Below are 22,703 nucleotides of genomic sequence, written 5' to 3'. Positions count from 1 at the left end.
ACTGCTTCTCCAATCATTGATTCTGTCTCTGGAAGAGCAGCAAGTTTGGGAGGGAGGGAATTTGTGATTGGTGGAAATGAACCATCAGCATCAGAAACAGAATCTGTGATTGGAGAATCAACTTCTCACTGATTTTGTCTTACCCACTTATAATGGCATGTTTTGTCCAATTGGTCACCTCAGTGACTGAATTTTCACCAGCATTTTCAGGCTTTTTCAGGGGCACATTTACCTGCCACCCCTGTGTATTTTGAGTGTTTGTTCTGAGGGAACTTGACTGATTATAAACTGAGATGATGCTTCCCCTCGTGAAGGGAATTTAAGAATAGGCAGCACAATTTTTGTTGATTCGTTCATGTGATGTGGGCATCGCTGGCTGGGTCATCATTTGTTGTCCATCTCTAGCTGCCCTTAAGGAGGCTGGTTCAGCCAATGATGTCCACATTCCATGAATTAATAAAAACAAATAGGAAGGGGTCTCTCATTTAAGATGGAGATGAGGATAGAGGAGGAATTTCTTGTCTGAGGTTTATTAATCTTTAGAATGTTTTCCCATTGAGGAGGATGTCCCTCATTTTTACTCTTGTTGTTTTGAGCCCTCAACAGTCAGTAGATTTCAAAGCTGGCATAATTTTCTCAACCTGATGAAAAGACACAACTAAGGTTTCATTTGATTATAATCTGTAATAATTGCAGAGAAGGCTACAATGCCTGGCGTGATGCAATGAAACCAACTGAAATCCTGAGCAGAATATGTAAGGAACACCATCTCCATGGACCCCACTTCAGATCGGGAGAGATTGAGGTGGAAGGCAAAGTCTTTGCGGGCAAAACAATCTTTATGGAAGACGGTGAATATCAACATTTATGTTAATAAAAGCCTGGAATACAGAGATATTACAGTAACATGTGCAATTGTAACATTTTCCCTTTTCAACATTGTGGCTGGTGGTTGTATAGCAGGTTTTGAGATCAGTGTTGAATCTGGACGTCTCACTTTTAAGCTGTTCTGCTCTTTTTCCTGATCCCTTCAGCAGACTCCCCATAATTACAGAGCTAATTATGGGATTCTTGACTGCAAATTAGTACCTTCACAAATAAAGGAGCGCTGGTTGTTTAATACACCTATCACAGTTATTATTAAACTGATATATCTGTGAAATATAGAGTCATAGAGTTGAATAGCATGGAAACAGACCATTTGGTCCAACTTGTTCACCCAACCAGACATCCCAGTCTGATCTAGTCCCATTTGCCAGCATTTTGTCCATATCCCTCTAAACCCTTCCTAGTCATATATCGATCCAGATGGTTTTTAAATTCTGTAATTGTACCTACCTCCACCACTTCTTCTGGCAGCTCAGTCCGTACGTGCACCACTATCTACATGAAAAAGTTACTCCTCAGGTCCTTTCTAAATCTTTCCCTTGCACCTTAAACCTATGCCTTCTAATTTTGGACTCACGTGGGGGAAAGACTTTAGCTGTTCACCCTGTCCACGCCCCATTTGATTTCATAGTATGATTTTATAATCATTTTTATAATAAACTTCTATATATACAACATTCTACAGCGTAAAGAATAAAGATGGTGGCACAGTGATGTTATCACTGGATTAGTAATCTAGAACGTAAGGTTAATACTCTGGGAATATGGCTTCAAATCCCACCATGAGAAATGGTGAAATTTAATAAGGAAATCTCAAAAAATGTGTTCATTGAGGTAAAAATTCTACTGACTCACTAATGTCTTTGAGGGAAGGAAATCTTCAAAGTTCTCTTTCTTCCTCAATGTATTTTCTCTATAGAGTTATATAACCGAGAAAGAAGGTGTAAGGATCTCCTATGATATTCTTTTGGTAATTAAACATGTATAGTATTATCCTCATGTGAAGCAGAGATTATACTTTTGCATAGGATGTTAATTACCTTCTTTTTCAGATTATTCGTTATCTTCCTTCATTGCATACAATCTGTACTGGCCTTCTATTACATACTGTTGTGTCATCCCTTCTTGAGTGATTAGTTTGCCTTATGCGTGTGTCCATTTTATATTGTGTTAGTGTCATACTACTTTGATGTCAAGTTTAAGGAAAAGTTCAGTGATCAATGGTATCACTTTTGATCAGCAAAGAGCTACATCACTTCCATCAAAGCAGTTTCAGGGCATCAAGATCACGTTGTGTGCTTTTAGTGCTTTTAATATATGAGACGTTCCAAGGTACTTCATGTTAACTTTCAGTGATTCATATACAAGGGTGTTCTCTGAATACCAATATTTTCTAGCTAGCCTTTCCCTATTTAAGAAATAGTTCTTCAATTTTTCCTGTTGGAGTGGATGCTTCACAGTTCTCTACATATTCCACTTGCTCGTTCTTCCTAGATGTAGAGCTAGATGAACACAGCAGGCCAAGCAGCATCAGAGGAGCAGGAAGGCTGACGTTTCGGGCCTGGACCCTTCTTCAGAAGGTCCGTTTTTCTGAAGAAGTGTCCAGGTCCGAAACGTCAGACTTCCTGCTCCTCTGGTGCTGCTTGGCCTGCTGTGTTTATCCAGCTCTACACCTTGTTATCTCAGATTCTCCAGCATCTGCAGTTCCTACTATCTCTGCTTGTTCTTTCTGTTGTTTTAGAACTTGTGTGTAATTCAGCTGCCTCTAAGTAGCAATAATTGTTCTCCATATGGTCTAAGAATATTCTATTTTTTAAAATTTAGGTGAGGAGGTGATATCACATGAACACTTGGCTTTAAAGGTGTTACATCATTGGTCAGAAATTCCTGGGGTTGGATATAAATTGGTTCCTGAGCACATTGAAACACGACCCCTCTACCATTTGGACAAACCAGGCATGGAACAGGTAATTTAACTGGACTAGCAGGACAAAGTTCTTAATGACTGAGAGCTGAGAACTTCAACCATTGCATGATGTGGTCTTCTTATATAACCTACCTCCATAATGACACAATGCTTGTAGTCCTAACATGTGTTTAATGCATGAACTTCCTAAAACATCCATGAATTACTGGGAGCTAAAGAATTGCAGTTTTATATCAGGCAGTATTACAACCATGAATACACTAAACTCCATTTTGTTAGGTCTCTTGTGACACAATGGTATTGTCCCTGTCTCTGAAGCAAAAGAGCTGAGTTCAAATTCCACCTTCTCCAGAGGTGTGTGATAATATCTCTGATTAGTTTGATTATTTTGATAAATATCTCTTTGAGATGTTAGATTGCTTTGTTTATAAATGGATTATGGTCACTACTTTGGTAAGGGACAATTGAATGCTTTCTCGAGCTGCACAATTTTAAGCTACCTAACGACAACTAGTTGCTTTATATTGGACAATTAGTGTGGTAAAATGTCCCAAAACACTTTATTGAGGCAGTATCAAACAGATTTTGATGCTGAGCCACATGAGAAGATATTCTGCTTGGTCAAAGAAGTGGATTTTAAACTGTCATAAAGGAAGAGAGTGTGGTCAAGAAACAGACCCCTCAGGTGGGAATTCCAGAGTTTATCACCTATTATTCAAAGGCATTCAAAAAGTGAAGGAAATTGAAAATGTGCAAGAGGTCAGCATAGAACAAATGCAGAGGTTTGGACAAGTTGTCACACTAGAGGAAGTTACAGAGATAGAAATGAGTGAGGCTGTGGAGATAAATTAGAATTTTAAATTGGAAACATTGTGGGATAATGCGGGAATGTGATATTAATTGATTACAACTTTCCTTTCCATGCTTTGCAAAATTTTCCTGTTGCGTGGCTGTAGTCACAATGACAAAACTTAGTGTTCTTCAATTTCAAACATATTTAACCATCAGTTCATGCTCCAGATGATTCATTGGTGCTAGTCAAGAATGTATTTTAATTAATTTTGGAAATAAAATTTATTCCACAGTTTGTTGAGAAAAATATGCAGTTCTTTGAGAAGTATACATCCATCCAAATATATAAATTAATCATTAATATATTAGTAGGCTCCTAGTGGCAATGAGTTCATCTGCTCATAACCATGTTTGTCAGCTTATGGTTATAGTGTATTCCTGCTAGCTTGGCTTTGTGGTCGAGTTCTTGTCTCCCCACAAAACCAAAATCGCTACAAGTAGACAATCTTGCTGCTTGCCTGTTATTTGTATCACGTTATTTGCACAAAAATTGGCTGCTGCATTTGTCAACAAAATTGCATTGGCTGATATTCAAAAGCAACAAATTAGCTTTGTTGTGTTTTGAGCATTCCTGAGGACATAAAAGGGCAGTATCTGACTGCAAGATATAACAGTGTGGAGCTGGAGGAGCACAGCAGGCCAGAAGCATCAGAGGAGCAGGAAAGTTGACATTTCAGGTCGGGACCCTTCTTCAGAAACTCCATCTGAGTACAAGGTTTTTTTCTTTAATTTGAAAACTAGTTATAATCAAAACCTTTTCAGAACCTGGTGCAATTCATCAACTAGACACAACGCTGAAGGGCTGCATTAAAGTGCACATCTGTAGTGTGAAGGGTGTGGAATTCTAAAGGATAGTCTGTTTATGCTTCTAGAATGGAGTGTTGACCATTTTGGAAACGTATCATTACTTTCTGTCCTCTTTGTTATCTTGAGACAATGACAGAAACTTTCAACTTTGATGGAGATGCTAAAAAAAGTAGTGTTATTGGATCAGTTGCTCAGTATGGAAAGGGAAATAAGATGGAGGTACACACTGGAGGGACATTTCAATATCACTTGTTCAGGTTTTCCTTGCCTACTTTCAAAAGCGAGATGTCCTCAACAATCTCTCATGAGGCCATTGTTTAATTCTGTATTTTCCAATCGTGTGTCCCTAATGTAATCATCTCTTTAGCATCGTGTTGAATTTAATGGAAGCATGTGACTGGTTATTCAATTTCAAGCAACTGCTTCTGAAAATTCTTCAGGGCCGTATCCAGATGTGGGTGGACATGTTTCCAATGGACATGCCTCCTCCTGGTCCTGCTGTTGACATATCACCTCGTAAACCAAAAAGGTAAGAGCAAAATTCTAATTGAAAGGCAAATACCATGGTAGGGTTTTGTAAGAGCAGTGTCCTGCCCCATGTCTGTAATTTATTATTTAAAATTATATTAAGCTTTATCTTACAGCCATTCACCCCATTAAATCATTTGATCTTACAGTGAAAGCTACTGGCTGTTTTATTCCTCTCTTCAGAGCTCCCTGTGATGATTTATTCCTGTGACCTTAACTGATAGGGTACGGTACAGATTATCAAATTGACATCAAATCAAATTGTATGCAATTTTTTTAAAAATCCACTTTGAAACTAAACTTTCTAAAGTCTATTTCTGAAATTATCTGTGCCTTACCACAGCACCTCAGTGAAACCTAGACCAAGAGTGGAATTGAGAGCTTCAAGTTATTTCTTTTACCTTGCTATACTCTTCTTCTTGTGTCCTTTTTTAATAGAGCATGCTTGGAAAATGGATACTTTTGGCCTGATATTACTCACTCTGTTGAGTACGTCTTCAACGTTTTTGGGCCCAGATTTTGAGATCAATGGTCTCAATGGATCGATAAAGCTTCCTGGATAAACTGACCTGGAAGTAATCTCTCCGCAAAGATCTGATGATAAAAAACACGATGGAAACTAGTCCAATCGAAAGGCTGGGAACTCTAAAGTCTCATTGGCAACAGTTAGTTGGGAGCTGGTCCGAGGCAGGCAGGAGATCTCTTGGGTGCCTCAAAATGAAGGCGCCCCCAGACTGGAATGCAAGCAATTGATCATTTAGTGAACTGTAGATGCTAGGCCCTAAATTGCAGTGGAGAAACCCCATGTGATCATCTGTACCCTGGGGATAGCTTCCTGTTTCTGCTTCGTGCTTCGTGCCCGTGGGGAGCCTCTGGTTCTGAGGGCGACTCCTGCAAATCCTACTCCCAAATCCACCAGCCACGGGTTGCGACAGGGAGGCCGCTGCCATCAAACTGGCAGCAATCTCACAAGGCAGGAGCCACCCTGTTGTTGGCCAAAATGCAGGTGGCCCCATAAAATGGCTCCCTCCTTGAAGCAGGCAGCCACTCTTCCATATAACCCACTGCTGGGAAACATCCCCATGACAGGACAATGGGCGAGCCATCCTGGTGGCTACTAAAATTGAGTCCATGTTGTCTAAGGAAATAAGCTGACCTTTAATTTTGTGGTGAATGCACCTGGGATATTCTTTGATGGACTTTGATTGCAGGTACGAACTACGAATAATTATCTGGAATACAGAAGATGTTGTCTTAGAAGATGAGAATTTTATTACTGGTCAAAAATCAAGCGATATCTACATCAAGGGGTAAGATCTGCATGTGGTTAATATTTACTTTTCTAAATTCAAAAAGAGTCTTTATTAGAAATTGGGATTAAAATGTAGTTAGAACTTTACCAAGATTTTTCAGAATAGAATTATATATTACAGAAGAGGCCCTTCATCCACTCAGTCAATACCACCAAAAATATACCAAATCTACACAATTAAACATTAAACTGGGCATTCCACAGAACACTTGACCAGAAACTCACTGAGAACCACAATCTGCTCCCAGACGAGACGGGAGTAAAGATGGATGTGATGATTTAACTGGGGCAAGAATCCAACAAACAGATATTCACTGTCAAAATAAACTTCAGCAATAGAGTTCTCCCACCTCAGAAGGTGAGTCGATCTTTGTGTTCAGGTGGTGAGAATATACATCCATTTACATCTCATTAATTACACAACTTGCTGCAATTAACTTTACCTTCCAAATTAACCTCTGCCCAACTGAGATGCTTAATGCTACAGTAAGTGCATACTTGTAAAGTTTGACTTTGGCCTACAGTCTGAGTAAGTTTTTCTGCCTTTTCTCCCTCCAGCAAAACCTTACAAATGTTTTCTAACTTAACTTTTACTATAACTTCCACAACTGTAGTAGGTATGCCCAAGGCAGCATGAGTCCCTGCGCCATTTCAGAACCCAACCCCACTTTTTAGGGCTGGAAAACAGGCAGGCTCCAACTTGGCAGAATATCAATAGATCAATAGGCCAACTTTGCCAAGAGCATGAGATAATACAAAATTTTTATTGCATTGTGTGGGGAGGACTGCGGCAGCTGTGACATTGAATAATTGTACAAAACCCACTGTGTTTCCTAGACACTCAAAACATGCAAGTAAAACAACAAATAAATAATAAATATATTTAAGTAATAACTGAAACTTATTTTTGAGTTTCTCATTGCTGATTTCCATGTTGCGTGTACAGCTCAGTTTTGATTAAAATGAACAATAGGTTGTCATTTATGTCGTTGGTCACTGGCAGCTTGCAGGGAAATTTCTTGCTCGCATATCAAAAGAAGCTACTGCCTGAACCAAGCAAAGTACTTTTGGCTGCAGGGCATGAGGTCCTGGGGTAAAGGGGGCAGCAGCCAGGATGTTTGCTTGAACAAGGCATTGGGCCACTTTCAAGTCACTGAGCCATCCCATTTAAACCAATTGACCTAAGGTAAAGTCTAACCCCATGACTTTCCAAAGTGCTGGGCATTACTGACTGCGGACCCTTCAATGGGCTCCAGCACACAATTCCAGATTAGCCTTCTTTATGCCTTTTGCAAATCATCACACACACAAAATGATCCAAATTTGTTCATAAAAATGTTGAACAGTGGGAATGCAACAGATTCTTCTCTAGACATAGGAGCCATTTTTCCCTCCAGTGGTGTAAATCTGAGGCACAATATATTTTTTAACATTTCAACTATATTTTTCTTTAGCTGGCTAAAGGGAAAAGAAGATGATAAGAAGGAAACAGATGTGCATTACAACTCCTTGACTGGGGAGGGAAACTTCAATTGGCGTTTTATCTTTCCTTTCAACTACATACCTGCGGAGAAACAGATGGTTATAAGCAAAAGGGAGTCAATTTTTTCTCTGGATAAGACAGAACATAAAGTCCCTGCAATCCTAGTACTTCAAGTCTGGGATTTTGAAAGGCTTTCTTCTGACGACTTCTTAGGTAAGCCAGAAACTTGGAATGCTTCAATTTCTCTTGTGAAGGGTACAAGAAAAAACTTGGGAGGAAACTATTGAAATATTGTCTTTTCAAATGATAAATTCTGGTTTCAAATCTAATACAGAGGAGGTAAACAGACATGAAAGAAAAAAGGGTTTGCATTTTGCACATTTGAGAACTTGGGAGCATTTCTTAGCATGGTGAGACTTCCAATAGCTACAAAGATTCAGACTCAATGGTCATCACTTCTATTAATTTCACAGTCATTTTAAACCTATCCTGGATTGACAGCTGATACTTGTTATTTGGGCCCCACCCACCTGTAACTATGCCAGTTTAAATACCGTAGAAGGCTTAATTGGTTCAGGAACAGCTTCTTTCTGGCCGTTATCAGACTGTTGAATGAAATCCAGCCTCAAATAATATAACCTGCAATGTAACCTATATGCTTCCAAGTCTTTTTGATCTGTACATCCTTTGCCTGCTGTGATCTACCTGTACCACTCATAAACAAAGCTTTTCACTGTATTTAGGTACACGAGACAATCAATCAAAATCAATCAATTGTTTTAAAGTGTTAATTCCTAATCATGTCCAAGTGCATTTTGGTTAGCACCAACTACCAGAAGTGGAGTACAGAAAGCCCCGTTGGGACAAAGTATGAAATTAAATTTGTGTACTGTCCTGAAAACTTGAATATCTGCTGCCATTTTGCTATCAAATGCAATTGGCCTAACAATTGCCTTTTGGGAGCTTGCAAAACTTTAGCTTGTTCAGCCTTCTCATCACATGATCTGTTACTTAATGCTTCCAGGTCAACTAGGATTAGTCAGTAAAAACTGGTTTACTACCAACATCCAGAGAACAAATTATCTCTCAAAAAATTATTACATCAGTTTTTGGGGAGTTTAAATTTTAAGTAAACCTTGCCAGTAATGTAAGGATTTCTAGGGCTAACATTACGTGACTTAAACAACAAGTTGTATGGTGGGGGTGACTTACTTTGCTTATTACTTCAATGCATGTATTAGTTTTTGCATGAATTATACCCTCCCCATCACAACAATTCTGATGGGACCCTCAGAAAATGCTGGGATGCAGTATTGAGTTGATGCTGAAGCTCAGGAATATATGCGGAATTTTATGGAGCCTCCAAGAATGGAAAATGTGGTATGCAACGTTACTCAATTCGGCAGGAAATGAAATATTACTTCCTGATGGTGGGTTGAGATGCAGCTATAAAGTCAGCAAGGTGTCAAAAATTAAGCTGGCCTTTCATATGTTCAAAATCACAATGCATTTGCATTCCATGAATACTCATTAATGTGAAGTAGTTTTCAATGAAGTTTGATGATAAAGTCAGTGGCACACAAGAATCTCATGATATTATGTTCATGATTGTCTGAAGGTGGCCTTCACCAATTGGTTTTCTGCAGCTATGTGTAAGGTCAGCAGTTTTCCTTATTAAACTTTGACAGCCCAAGGGAGGGGAGCAAGAGGATGGTCTTCTGCATGGAGGTTCGAGACAGGCTAGGATGATTCAGTAAGAAGGAGGTTGTGAAGTGAGATCAGGTCATGGAGGATTGGAATAGGGCACCAGAAGAGTACAGAAACTGGAGTCAGGACCACAGAGGAGTGAAGTGGGAAAGACCTGGCATCCTGTGTGTTAATGGCAACAATCAGTCAAGGTAAGAAAATGAAGGGCAGGGTCAGTACTTTCCAAATGTGGTTCTATCTCAGGGTGTTGGCTGCCAGAATCCTTACAGGTTTTAAATTCATATAACAACATTTTAATTATCCCTGTTGAGACTGATCTCGAACAACATGCGGGGGGAAGCCAGCTGTGCCAGCAAGTTCAGTCATGTCCCACAGACAGGGGAGTTCAACATTGACACTAATAAAAAAATTCAGTAACGAATGAATGCCACATTATTTCTTCCACAAGAAGGGTAATGTCCCTAAATCTCATGTAATCGTCTGCGCATGCCAACCATGAAGTGTTCCAGTACATTTAGCTCTCTAAATATACTAGCATGAATAATAAAGATATACACATGAATAAAGTGAAACTAAAATCATGTGAAATATTTACAGGTGAGATTTCATTTGGAAAAAAAAAATTGCCTTTGAGTTCTAAAATCTAAAATAGATGAGGATGGAATTGGGAAAGGAAGTTGTGCTCCTGTGGCAGAGTCTCCATCAATGACTCTTTAATAGGACATCTGTGGATGTAACACTTTCAGTTGATAACTGGTTTCACCAATTAAAAGCTTCCCAAACTGGGAATTGAATGTATTTTGTATACAAATTGCTACCACTTCCATTTTTTAAATTCTAATGGCAAAAGAAAACCGACTTGACACACAGCTCCATTCCAGATACCAGGAATGGCACAGTGTTGATAAAACCCACTCCATGGTTTTCCAGCATAACCCAAGATGGATGTGGATGCTTTGGAGAGGGTACAGGAAGGGTTTACCAGGATACTGCCTGGTATGGGGAATTTTAGCTACGAAGAAAGGTTGGATAGACTGGGGTAGTAGGAACTGCAGATGCTGGAGAATCTGAGATAACAAGGTGTAGAGCTGGATGAACACAGCAGGCCAAGCAGCATCAGAGGAGCAGGAAGGCTGATGTTTCGGGCCTAGACCCTTCCTTTTCTGAAGGAAGCCTTCAGCCTACTTGCTCCTCTGATGCTGCTTGGCCTGCTGTGTTCATCCAGCTCTACACCTTGTTATCTTGGATAGACTGGGATTGTTTTCACTGGAACGCAGGAGGTTGAGGGGTGACCTAATTTAAGATTATGAATGGTATGGATAGACTGAAAAGTATGAAGTCTTTTCCCAGGGGGGGGGAGTCAATTACCAGGGGACACAGGTTCAAGGTGCGAGGACGGCGATGGGGGGGGAGTTTAAAAGAGATGTGCGAGGGAAGTTTTTCACATAAAGGGTGGTGAGTGCCTGGAACATGTTGCCATAGGAGGTGGTAGGAGAAGACACAACAGCAACATTCAAGAGGCACCTGGAAGAATAAATGAATAGGAAGAGAATAGAGGGATTTGGATCCTGTAGCTGAAGACAGTTTTAGTATGGAAGGACAAAATGTGTTGGCACAGCCTTGGAGAACCGAAGGGCCCGTTCCTGTGCTGCATTGTTCTTTCTTTGTCCACTCCTCCTGGGCCAACTTCTCCTGTAACAATAGCATGGTAGCATGGTGGCTCAGTGGTTAGTACTGTTGCCTCACTGTGCCAGGGTCCTGAGGTTGATTCCATCCTCGGGCGACTATCTATAAGAAGTTTGCACATTCTCCCCGTGTTTGGGTGGGTTTCCTTCAGACGTTCCGGTTGCCTCGCACCATCCAAAAATTTGCAGGTTGGGTGGATTGGCTATGCTAAATTGCCCATAGTGTCCAAGGATGTGCTGGCTAGGTGGATTAGCCATGTGAAATGCAGGGTTGCAGGGATAGGGTGGGGGGGTGGGTTTGGGTCTGGATGGAATGTTCTTCAGAAGGATAGTATGGACTCAATAGGCTGAATGGCCTTACAGTAAGGATACAATGAAGAAGCAGGTAACATTGCTGTTGAGAAGACTGGTAATGAGATTAAACTGGAGGTCACCTCAGCCAAGGTGCAATGTTGAGAAGGTGGGACCTTCATGGTGACCTCAGCCTGTGCAGGAATTGGGTCTATGATGTCAGTGTCAGTCTGCATTGCAACCCAGCCATTCAACCAACTGAGCTAACTGACCCCCTTATGAAGGAGCATGCATCACATTATAGCTAAATAATCACAGCAATACTTATTGTTTCTGGGTTTAGAGAGAACCATGCAGTATAGAAAGAGGCCATTCAGCCTACTTGGCCTGAAGGCTATCCCAGAAGTACATTTTTTTTTCACTGTTTCTTCACCAGCCCTCCAAAGATTTCCTCTTCAAGGATTCATCCAATGCCTTTATCTAATATTCTTCTACCACCCTTTTAGCTAGTCCATTCTAGATCATAACATTTTATTTCCTCCTCTTATATGCCTTCTGGTTATGTGGAATTATTGGGCAGAATTTGATGTAGGTTACTTAGGGATCACACATTGACTGGACAGCTAGTGAGTGAGCACCACAGTGCCTCATTTCAGGAGAGTCTGCCACATTGAGTGCTGATAAGGCAAATAACTGGGTAACATTGGACCTTCCCAGGGATCGAGGAAGTCCTGCCCACTGAGAGCTGCCAGTTAATTTGACATTACCCGACCCTATTGCAGCACCTCTTTGTTGCTCAGCATCAACGCCAGGACAGTGACAGCGCTATATTTGCCCGAGGCCCAGGAATGTCGAGGGACTGAGACACAGGAGGGGAGACATGTACTGGGAAAACACAAGGGAATTCAAAGAGGCATATTGCCAACAGGGCCAGGTATGACTGCCAGCAGTTGCCCCCTTCCCCTTCCCCGTCCCCATATTGTCTCTCACAAGGAGGCACTGAGAGCTTTTGAATGAGACCCACCCACCCCCTGCTCTGGGAACCGCCTCCAAAGAACCATGATAGAATTTGTTTTTCAGACCTCCCTTGCAGCACTTGCCACTGCTTGAGTATTAGAGAGCCAGCAGGGTGAGGTCTGTAAGTGGGTATTATTCATTTCTGTCTGATTAAATACTTTCTCACCACAGCAGAGAACATTCTGCACACAATGAGGGCCTATTTTAGTGGACAGAAGCTAAATGAGTGGTGAACAAATGTAAGATGCCTCTCTGAAAGTCTAGTCTTAGGCTCACAGTTTTAGCCCCAATCACAGGTCACTAAAATGTGAATCAGAGATAGTAGGAACTGCAGATGCTGGAGAATCCGAGGGGTCTAGGCCCAAAACGTCAGCCTTTCTGCTCCTATGATGCTGCTTGGCCTGCTGTGTTCATCCAGCCCGGCACCTTGTTGTCACTAAAATGTGAACTTGCCTCGAGATGCTAAAACAGATACACCCATAGGTTTTGTCTGCAAATGTTGATTGAACACAATTTTTGTGGAGAATCAAATGTGGCTCCACTCCTCCACTTCCAATAAAGAACATAAGAACTAGGAGCAGATTTAAGCTATTCAACTCCTTGAGCCTACTTTACTATTTGATATGATCATTGCAGATCTCATCTCGGCCTCCGCTCTACTTTCCTGCCTGCTCCCCATTACCCTTCAACCCCTTACTAATTAAAAATCTGTCTATCTCTTCCATAAATTTACTCAATGTCCCAGCATCCACCACACTCTGAGGTACTGACTTCCACAGATTCGCCATCCTTTGAGAGAAATAATTTCTCCTCATCTTGGTTTTAAATCTACCATCCCTTATCCTGACCTGTGGCACATGTTGGGTGACATACTCAGGTAGGTTTCACAGGTTGAATAAGAGTCCAAGTCATCATTGAGCAGCAGATTCTGACTGTCAGTCTGGCCTTACATCCTCCTCCCATTTTTCCTGCAGATAAAGGGGGCCCACTAGCAAAATATTGATGGCTATTAACACCCTTTCTCCTGGTGACTCTCATAAGCCACTCAATGAAATAGAATGACAGAGCACTCACTATTTTTTTAGGTGCAGAATTCAAAATATTTCCAGACAAAACCAAATTCCCAGACATGGGTGGCACGGTGGCTAGCACTACTCCTTACAGCATCAGGGAATTGGATTTGATCCCAGCCTTAGGTGGCTGTCTGTGTGGAGTTTGCACATTCTCTCTGTGACAACGTGGGCTTCTGCTGAGTGCTCGAATTAAGTGTATTAGCCATATTAAATGTGGGTCTGTGGGGTTAAGATGGGGTCATGGATCTGAGTGGGATGCTCAGGGTGCTTGGAGGGTTGATGCAGACTCGATGGGTCGAATGGTCTCTTTCTACACTGTGGGCAGTCTAGGAAAAAGTTGTTCGAATGTTGGTGAAATCTTGGCAAACGTTCCAGTATTTCTCCTGACAGTTGATTTCATCAAACCTTCAGAAGCAAGTGAATGCTAAACCCCAATATAGCTTTAAGTACTTCTCAAAATCAATGTGCCCTTTACTCCTAGTCTGCTGGGCAACACTAACACTGTTAATTGGTGCTATTCACCAAAATGCCATGTGTCCTTCTTATTGAGTGTTATCAGGAAATTTAAGTAGCTATTAGCAATTCTCTGGGCAACCATTCCTAGTGCAAGTTTCAGTACCTTTACCAAAATTATGTCTTGTGCTAAACACATTACTGCTTAAATGCCCATCTTGCTCATTGGAGGCTGTTCAGCTCAACTAGTCAATGCCTGTGAATATGGCCCACAAGAATTTCCTGGCTCACATCTTCATCTCCACTTTTAAGCACATTCTTTTCCCATTCTTATACTTACATTGTCTTTTCTTTGTGCTCAGCTGTGACACCCTCTTAACATTTAGTTATATTTTGCACCTGTTAAAGTGAATAAATAAAGTTCACAACAGTGACAGTGATTCATTCTTCTGCCCTGTTTAGTTCTGATCAGCACAGGCATTTTTAAAACATGTGGGGAATAATTGTCATTTTTCATGTCTGTTAGTGATATCCATCCAGAATAAGCATCCCTTTCCAAGGATTCCGAATCTAAATGTTGCCACAGATTCATTGATTATATTTGTGCTGTTTCTTTTGACTTTGGATGTAGCTTTTCTGGCCATGGAGAATATTGTGATGCCTGGTAACTGTTGGGGAATAAATGGACTTAACATGTAGAGGTGATTAATAGAAGGAATGGATACAATATTGATTACAGAACATTGTCCAGAACATGAAAGGTTTGATCCAATGTAGGCAATACCACATGTGCATTTTATTTTTCTAACACCTTTTTGTAGGGTCAGTTGAACTTGATCTGAATGGATTTCCTCGTGGTGCCAAGTCAGCTAAGAAATGTGGCTTGGATATGATCGAAGAGAATTCTAAGGCTAAGCTCATCTCAATATTTCAGCAGAAGCGACTGCGAGGTTGGTGGCCTTTAGAAAAGTCAGGTGAACTCACTGTAAGTACAGTACTTCCTATCTGCAATAAATAACACTGAAGTAAACTTCAACCACATTGGGGGAAGAAAATGGAGTCAGTAACATTCCTTTTCTCCTTTCGACTTTGATTTATACAGTGCAAGTCTTGTGTCAGGTCTGAGTGAAATGAGTCGGGCAGTCTGTTTCTTGGAGGTACATGCAACAGGGCTCGGAATTTGTCTTTAAACTGGACAAATGTTCCACGTTGTTCAGAGAGGTGGCTAGATTTATTGGTGTGGGCAATTTGGGGGAAAAAACAGGAGCGATAAGATCAGTCTTGCTACATGCACGCATAAAACGTCTGCAAAGCATCCAACCAGAAATTTGGTTGGGGACTATTTTGGGCATTCGGGTCAATCAATTAAACAAGTGATGAGTCCCTTCTGTAGACTAGTGAGGGGTCTGTTGTGTGTTTCAGGATTTCCCCTGTTAATGTTGGTCTGACCATCATAATCAGCGGGTGTTGGCCCTGCTCTGTTCAGAATATCTGAATGTATATGCAGCCTTGTAGCCGCAATTGGAAAAGTGTATTTACTTATTATTTTTAAGTGTTTTGCTTCTTTCAATTCCACAACACTTGGCTGTGCTAAAACCTCCCATCCCTCATGCTACAGGACAGCCTCAATTTTCCGAGTACTTCTACACATCGCCACCCTCCTCCCCTCACCATGCCCATCCCCACCACCATCTGTCCATAAACAGGCCACTCCCAACCTTCCCACTACCTCTACAGACAGACAGCCTGATGTTTGTGTACAGCTGAGTGAACGACTTAAGTAGTTCAAGTGACAAGTGACAGCAATTCATCCCAATAATTGTCCACAATCCACAAGCCTCCATCCGTCGGTAACAGGGACTATTCCCTGTGCCCATTTGGTATTTGGAATCTGACCTAAGCAAATTTCTGCACCAGTATTCTTTGTTCCAGCACTGCTACATTTTCTCAGTCACTCAAGGAGGCAGAAGAAATCAATCTAGTTGATGTTTGTTCCCTCTATTAGCTTAATAATATTGAGGCTAATTGCTTCACGCTATGGTACTGGCTGACCAGTTAACTCACGGACCACAGATTAAAGTTAGGCTCTTCTTGCTCTGTGTAGCCTGTCTTCTTAATCCTTTGTGTACCTTTTGGTGTTGGATTTTTGCAGAGTCAGTCCCATTGCCAGGGGCCTTTAAAATGGTCAGGGAGACCTGGGATAATAAGTCCCATCCAATTTTACAATAAATCCCATCTTATGCTGGATAGGTAAAGGAGCAAGAATATGAATCAAGATGGCAAGAAACCCAAGAACAAGTCTATTTGAAATTATAGCTGAGTTCAAACTAACCCCATTTTTGTTCTTCCAAGTTTAGAATCACAAACATATAAATAATCTTGAAAGATGGATAAAGCATGTTTCAGTGTTATTAGTGGAGTCTAATTAGTGGAGGTTAGAAAAAATTAATATGATTCTGTTCCTGAAGTTTAATTTGAGTCCATTGTTGAACTTTCCCAATTGTTGTTATTCCAGCACCACTATATACCATGAGCTGGTATGGTGTACAGGATGGCATGGGGGTGGGGGAGGGGTTAGCCTGGAGGCCATGTGGGGATATGGGGAAAATGGAGGTGGGTCGACGGCATGAGTTGCCATGGAGGGGATATGATTAGTGTGAAGGGGAAAAGGAACTTGATGGGAATGAGAGAAGTGGGTGAGAGGGTGCAGCTATTTGGGCAAGTTTTCCTATTAGCCCACCTCCACTATGGGCCCCCATATGGCTACCCCTCATCTACTTCAGGGATTGGCAGGCCCTCACTCCGTCCTGTCCCTGTCTGTCAGAGCAAAAACTGCATGTGATGGAGCCTTTCGTATCAAGGCAGGTCTGTTGAGCTGACTTGAACTACGTTCCTTGGGAGCGAAAAGATGGCCCCCAAGTTCATAGAAGCGTACACTCTGTACTGTGACAAATTAATATCTGCCAAAAATAGCACAGCATAGGATTAAATCAGTTAGAATAAAACTGTTGTTTGTGCATTTTTTAACAGTTAAGCTCATTTGCTAAACATTTCTGATGACTATTACCCACCCACATAATTGTATCATCCCTCTCAGTATTTATATTTTGACTGAAAACTGTGTGTTCTGTAAAAAAGCACCATAGTCCTGCTTAACATTATAACTTATGACTTTTTTTTAGCTCAAGATATCTGTTTCAAAGGATTTTTGCAGAATTTCAAATAGATGACTCCAAAAACATCTCAGAAACAATTTGCAAAACACTTCAGATATTTTAAAATTTTCTGCCTTGATCACTGAATTCTTTGCCCAAAGGAAGGATTGCGGCAACCAATGATGAATAGGGAATGACATGAAAAAACACAGTCCTAAAAAAGTTGTACGTTTATTTCTTCTGATTAAACATACCAACCATATCTGATCCCAGAGTGAGACCATAAAAAATCAATTTGTTTATATATATAAAACACAAATTGAACAGTTTTATTATTACAAATGTCAGAAATAACCTCAGTGAGGTGGCACTACGTCCTCACTTTAAAATTCCTCATTTTGTTGGAACAGCTGTAATTGGTTTTTGGAGCTTTCTTCTGATTGACTTCTGAGCACTTTCAGAACAAACAGATGTGTTTACCATATATCCCCTTCCAGCAGTTTTCTGTTGTTGGATATTTTTCTCTTAAGCCATTCTGCACTTTTTCTCCAGCCTTGTTTTTTTTTGAAACACTACTTGAACTAGCAGTACCTTTTCACCGTGACTAAGCCGCGCACACACACACCTTCTGTGATTCTGGACTCACGTTGCTAGGCAACAACATTTTTCTCTTCTATCCCTTTTCTCCCAGAACACTGAACTATTCACCTCAAGTTCTGCGCCAAGGCTTTAAAGCCTCGTTAAAAATATCTGTATCAATAAATCTCAATACCACTCAGAACAAAACTAAAATCTTTCCTTCCCTCCTTAACACATATTTTAGAATCAAACTTAAAGCTGTACATAATTTCTCTGCTTTAGAACCCAAGTTCTCAAATGATAAGAATATATTAAATCAATATAAAATCATACTGTGGAAAATAACATGACCATAAGTGACAACAACATGGTGGTATTACTTATTTAGAAAGGGTGTATGTAGCTAAGGGGACAGGCTCCCGAACAACTATACTACCAGTGTTTCATGGTCAGAAATGACACAACACCAGGTTGTGGTCAGAGATAGTAGGAACTGCAGATGCTGGAGAATCCGAGACAACAAGGTGCAGGGCTGGATGAACACAGCAGGCCAAGCAGCATCATAGGAGCAGAGAGGCTGACGTTTCGGGCCTCGACCCTTCATCAGTTGTGGTCTAACAGGTTTATTTGAAAACACAAACATTCGGAGCTTCGCTCCTTCTTCAGGTGCTAGTGAGAAAGGTGGTATCAGACACAGAATTTACAAGTAAAAGATCAAAGGGTCACACCACTGATGAGGATGTATTAAACAAACCTAAGATGCTGTTAAATCTTTAATCAGTTAGAAGGTTTTAATTGATTAATATGGATATGTAAATTCCCTAAATCCTTTCAAGTCACTGCCCTGAGAGAAGTAAAGGTTTAATCAGTGAACAGAAGAGATAACATTTTAGGTCAGGCAATGCATGTTAGGTGTGAGGTCTTGTTTAGAATCTGTTTGTATTTTGGTTTGGAGTCAGACCGGTTTTATTTCTAAAGTAGGAATTTATAAAACGCTACATTGACTGTCTATAAATTCACCTCCTCTTTACACTGTAGTTTTCTCAGGGCAGTGACTTGAAAGGAATTTGGGAATTTACATATACATATTAATCAATTAAAACCTCCTAACTGATTAAAGATTTAACAGGATCTTAGGTTTGGTTAATACATCCTCATCAGTGGTGTGACCCTTTGATCTTTTTCTTATAAATTCTGTGTCTGATACTACCTCTCTCACTAAGACCTGAAGGAGGAGTGAGGCTCTGAAAGCTCGTGTTTTCAAATAAACCTGTTGGACTGTAACCTGGTGTTGTGTGATTTCTGATCTTGCCTACCCCAATCCAACACCTCTACACCAGTGCTTCACGTCTTCCTAAATCCTGTTATTGAGTTTAATAGTCTTCACCAGTGGTGGTGCTGCTGAGCTGCCAGCAATTCTTGGTGGTGGCATTCAGTCCTTACTTGGCCACAACCAACAAAATGCATCCGCAGGGTCCTGCTACTGGGCTTAAACAGGACTTGGTTCAGGCTCTCTCCCCAGTGGTCAGACATGTCCATTCTCAATCAAATTGGCAGAGATTTTCCTTTAATCTTGCCAGGACTAGAGGACGTGTGTCAGAATAGCATCTTTGACATGGGTCCATAATTCCAAATCCATTCAATCAATTGCTGCATTTTAAAAATAAAAAATGATTGCCATTCCTGTACTGATTAGCAGACATAATCTAAAATTTGCCTTCTTGTTATTCATTTTTTGCCCACATTTATGAATGTTCCATTATTCACACTTTCTGCACAATTAATTTAGGGCAAGGTTGAAGCTGAATTCCACCTGCTTACTGGTGAGGAGGCTGAGAGGAATCCAGTTGGCTCTGGTCGCAAAGAGCCGGAACCATTGGAAAAACCCAAGTAAGTTTGGTTTCATTGCTGGACAGCTGAATATTAAAGAACCTGATTATGATTCAGGGATCTGGTCTGCACTTTCAAGCTTGCATGATTAGCACTGACTATTGAAATGTTAACAAGCAGGTTTGTTCAAAACATATTTTTTTTCTTCATGTTAAGTTTATTTTATTGTTTCATAGGCTGTGGGCATTGCTGGTTAGGGCAGCGTTTGTGGTCAATCACTAGTTGCCTACGAGAAGACTATGGTGAGTTGCTATCTTGAACCACTTTGGTCCATGTGCAATGTTGCTAGGGAGAGAGTTCCAGGATTTTGATCCAGCGATGGTGAAGAAATGGCATTCCAAACCTGAATGATTTGTGGTTTGGAGAAGAGCTTGAAGGTGGTGGTATTCCCATAGTTCTACTTCCGTTGCCCTTCTAGGTGATTGAAGCCACAGGTTTGGAGGGTTCTGTCAAAGAAACCTTGGTGCATTGCTGCAGTGTGTCTTATAGATGTAACACACTACAGCCACTCTGCAAAGGTGGTGGATGGCAAGCTTATTAACAGGCTGCTTTGTTGTGGAGTCATAGAGACTTACAGCATGGAAACAGACCCTTTGGTCCAACTTGTCCATGCCGATCAGGTTTCCAAAACTTAGAAGATGTGGAGCTTCTTTAATTTGTTGGAGCTGCACCCATCCAGGCAAGTGGAGAGTACTTCAGCACACTCCTGACTTGTGCCTTGTATTTAGTGGACAGGTTTTGAAGAGACAGAAGGTGAATTCCTCGCTGCCGTATTCTCAGCCCCAAAACTGCTGATATAGCTATAATATTAATGTCAATACTAATGTTCATGATATTGGCAATGGGAAATTCCGTGATAATAATACCATTGAATGTCAAGGGGCGGTGAGTAGATTCCCTCTTGTAGGAGATGGTGATTGCCTGGCACATTGTGGTGCAAATATTACTTGTTACTTTATAGTCCAAGACTGAATGTTGTCCAGTTCTTCCTGCATTTGACCTGGACTCCTCAGTGACAAAACAGCAGTGTGTGGTGCTGAATGTTTTGTAATCACCAGTGAACAACTTCTAATCTTATGATGGAGGGACCTATTGATGAAGCAGCTGAAGATAGTTGGGCCTAGGACACTACCCTGAAGAACTCCTGCAGAGATGTCCTGGAGTTGAGATGACTGATGTCCAACAACTACAACTATCTTCCTATGTGCTAAGAGTGACTCCAATCGGTAGAAAGTATTTCCACTTCAGCTTCAATTTTGCTGGGGAATTTTGATACCAGACTCAGATAAAATGCTGATTTGATGTTAAGGCAATCTGTCTCACCTCGTCTCCGGAATTCAGCTCTTTTGTCCATGCTTGGACCAAGGCTGTGATGAAGTCAGGTGCTGAGTGGACTGGTAGGAACCAAACTGAGTCTCAGTGAACAGGTTATTGCCGTGAAAGTGCATCGCTTTGTGATGACCAAGAGCAAGCTGGTGGAATTGAATTAGTACTTCTTTTGTGGACAGGAGATAATTGGGCAATTTTCCACATTATCAGGTAGATGTCAGTGTGGTGGCCGCACTGGAGCTGCACTTGATTGGCCTGTGGCTCATTTTGGATTTTATCATTAGTTGGTCCTTGAATGTTGCTGACAAAAGATATATGTTGTTGAATTTATTCATCTTGTACTGATAGGACAATTCACAAGTTGAATGTACCAATCAGAGGAAACTTGCTAACCAATCAGCCCTTTCCTCTCATGCAGTATAAGTATTGATTTTCCCCTGAATTGGTATTCTTGTGAATTGTCATGCTGAGAGCAAGATAAAAAGCTTCAAGAAAATGTCTTTTTCCAGCAATACTTAAGTTTTGTGTCACAAAAATGACTGTATGTTCCTTATGAAATATAATAGAAATTTTGGGAACAAGCCCACCTAAGCCAAATAAATTCTTGTTAGCCAAGCGTTACATTGCAGTAAACTGACAAAACAAGGCTGGGTTAAATATTGTTGAACTCTACAGGTTTCACTGCAAATTGGAACTAGGTAATTTCTTTAATAATTAAATATCATTTCAATTTACTGAATGCTAATGTTAATATTCCCTGTAATCACTGTGCCAGCATGTTGTGAACCCTCCAGCCTACTACTTTCTGGGAAAAGCTCAGCAGGTCTGGCAGCATCTGTGAAGAAAAATCAGAACTGAGGATGGGTCACTGGACCCAAAATATTAACTGATTTTTCTTCACAGATGCTGCCAGACCTGCTGAGCTTTTCCAGCAACTTCTGTTTTTATTCCTGATTTGCAACATTTGCAGTTCTATCGGTTTTTACTACTTTGTTGGTTTTAATGACAAAGTTATTGCCATGAACATTACTTTGGGAGGGATGCCAACTTGAACTTCATTGAACTTGACAGTGTATTGAAATCCTATGAACAACAATACTTGTGCTACTTTAGTTTTTAGAAGATCATCAACACTTACAATGGTTGAAAACTGTTTTAATTGGATTTTCTTTCTCCCTACAGCCGCCCTGATACCTCCTTCTCTTGGTTTGTAAACCCTTTCAAGTGTCTCTACTATCTGATCTGGAGGAACTACAAGAAGTACATAATAATTGGACTAATTTTGATAATCCTCACATTATTTATTGTGTTATTGATCTATACATTGCCTAGTGCAATAAGTACAAGGATAATAAATGGATGAACTAAAAGATTTTTTACTTGAAATGGAACAACTCTTCAAAAATGCCTTTTTTTGTCTTAAATCGATCAAAGAATATTAACTATGCTTCAGGCTTTAGCTTTCTGTAGACATAAGGTTAAATAGCTGTTTAAATTGCCATTTAACAGTTCATTTGTAATGTATTCCATTGGGTGATTTTTTTTGCAATCGCAGTGCAATCTAATTGAACTGAAAGTTTTGTAGCGTTCTAGTAGCTGTTTAATTTGTCATGTTAAGATACATAATTGCTAAATTGCAATTAGTAGCATAAATACAAATAGCTTAGTCCTTCCTCTGTAACATTGTGTTTATTATACAATAATGCAAAGATTTCTGGTTCATCCTA

General features: G+C 40.5%; 1 protein-coding gene across 1 annotated transcript in view; it reads left to right on the top strand.

Moving 5' to 3' along the window:
• Positions 1–22,339, top strand: part of fer1l6 (fer-1 like family member 6) — a 110,807-nt gene extending 88,468 nt beyond the window's left edge. Inside the window, exons 32-39 of the mRNA XM_048595947.1 lie at positions 697–851; positions 2,713–2,855; positions 4,915–5,003; positions 6,214–6,312; positions 7,769–8,010; positions 14,845–15,008; positions 19,547–19,647; positions 22,159–22,339. Coding sequence (XP_048451904.1) covers positions 697–851; positions 2,713–2,855; positions 4,915–5,003; positions 6,214–6,312; positions 7,769–8,010; positions 14,845–15,008; positions 19,547–19,647; positions 22,159–22,339 — 1,174 coding nt within the window. The remainder of the gene's footprint in view (positions 1–696; positions 852–2,712; positions 2,856–4,914; positions 5,004–6,213; positions 6,313–7,768; positions 8,011–14,844; positions 15,009–19,546; positions 19,648–22,158) is intronic.
• Positions 22,340–22,703: the final 364 nt, after the last annotated feature.

Source organism: Rhincodon typus, chromosome 4 (genome assembly GCF_021869965.1).
Source record: "Rhincodon typus isolate 14 chromosome 4, sRhiTyp1.1, whole genome shotgun sequence".
In the NCBI taxonomy this organism is placed as follows: Eukaryota; Metazoa; Chordata; class Chondrichthyes; order Orectolobiformes; family Rhincodontidae; genus Rhincodon; species Rhincodon typus.
This window is presented reverse-complemented; position numbering and strand designations above follow the sequence as displayed.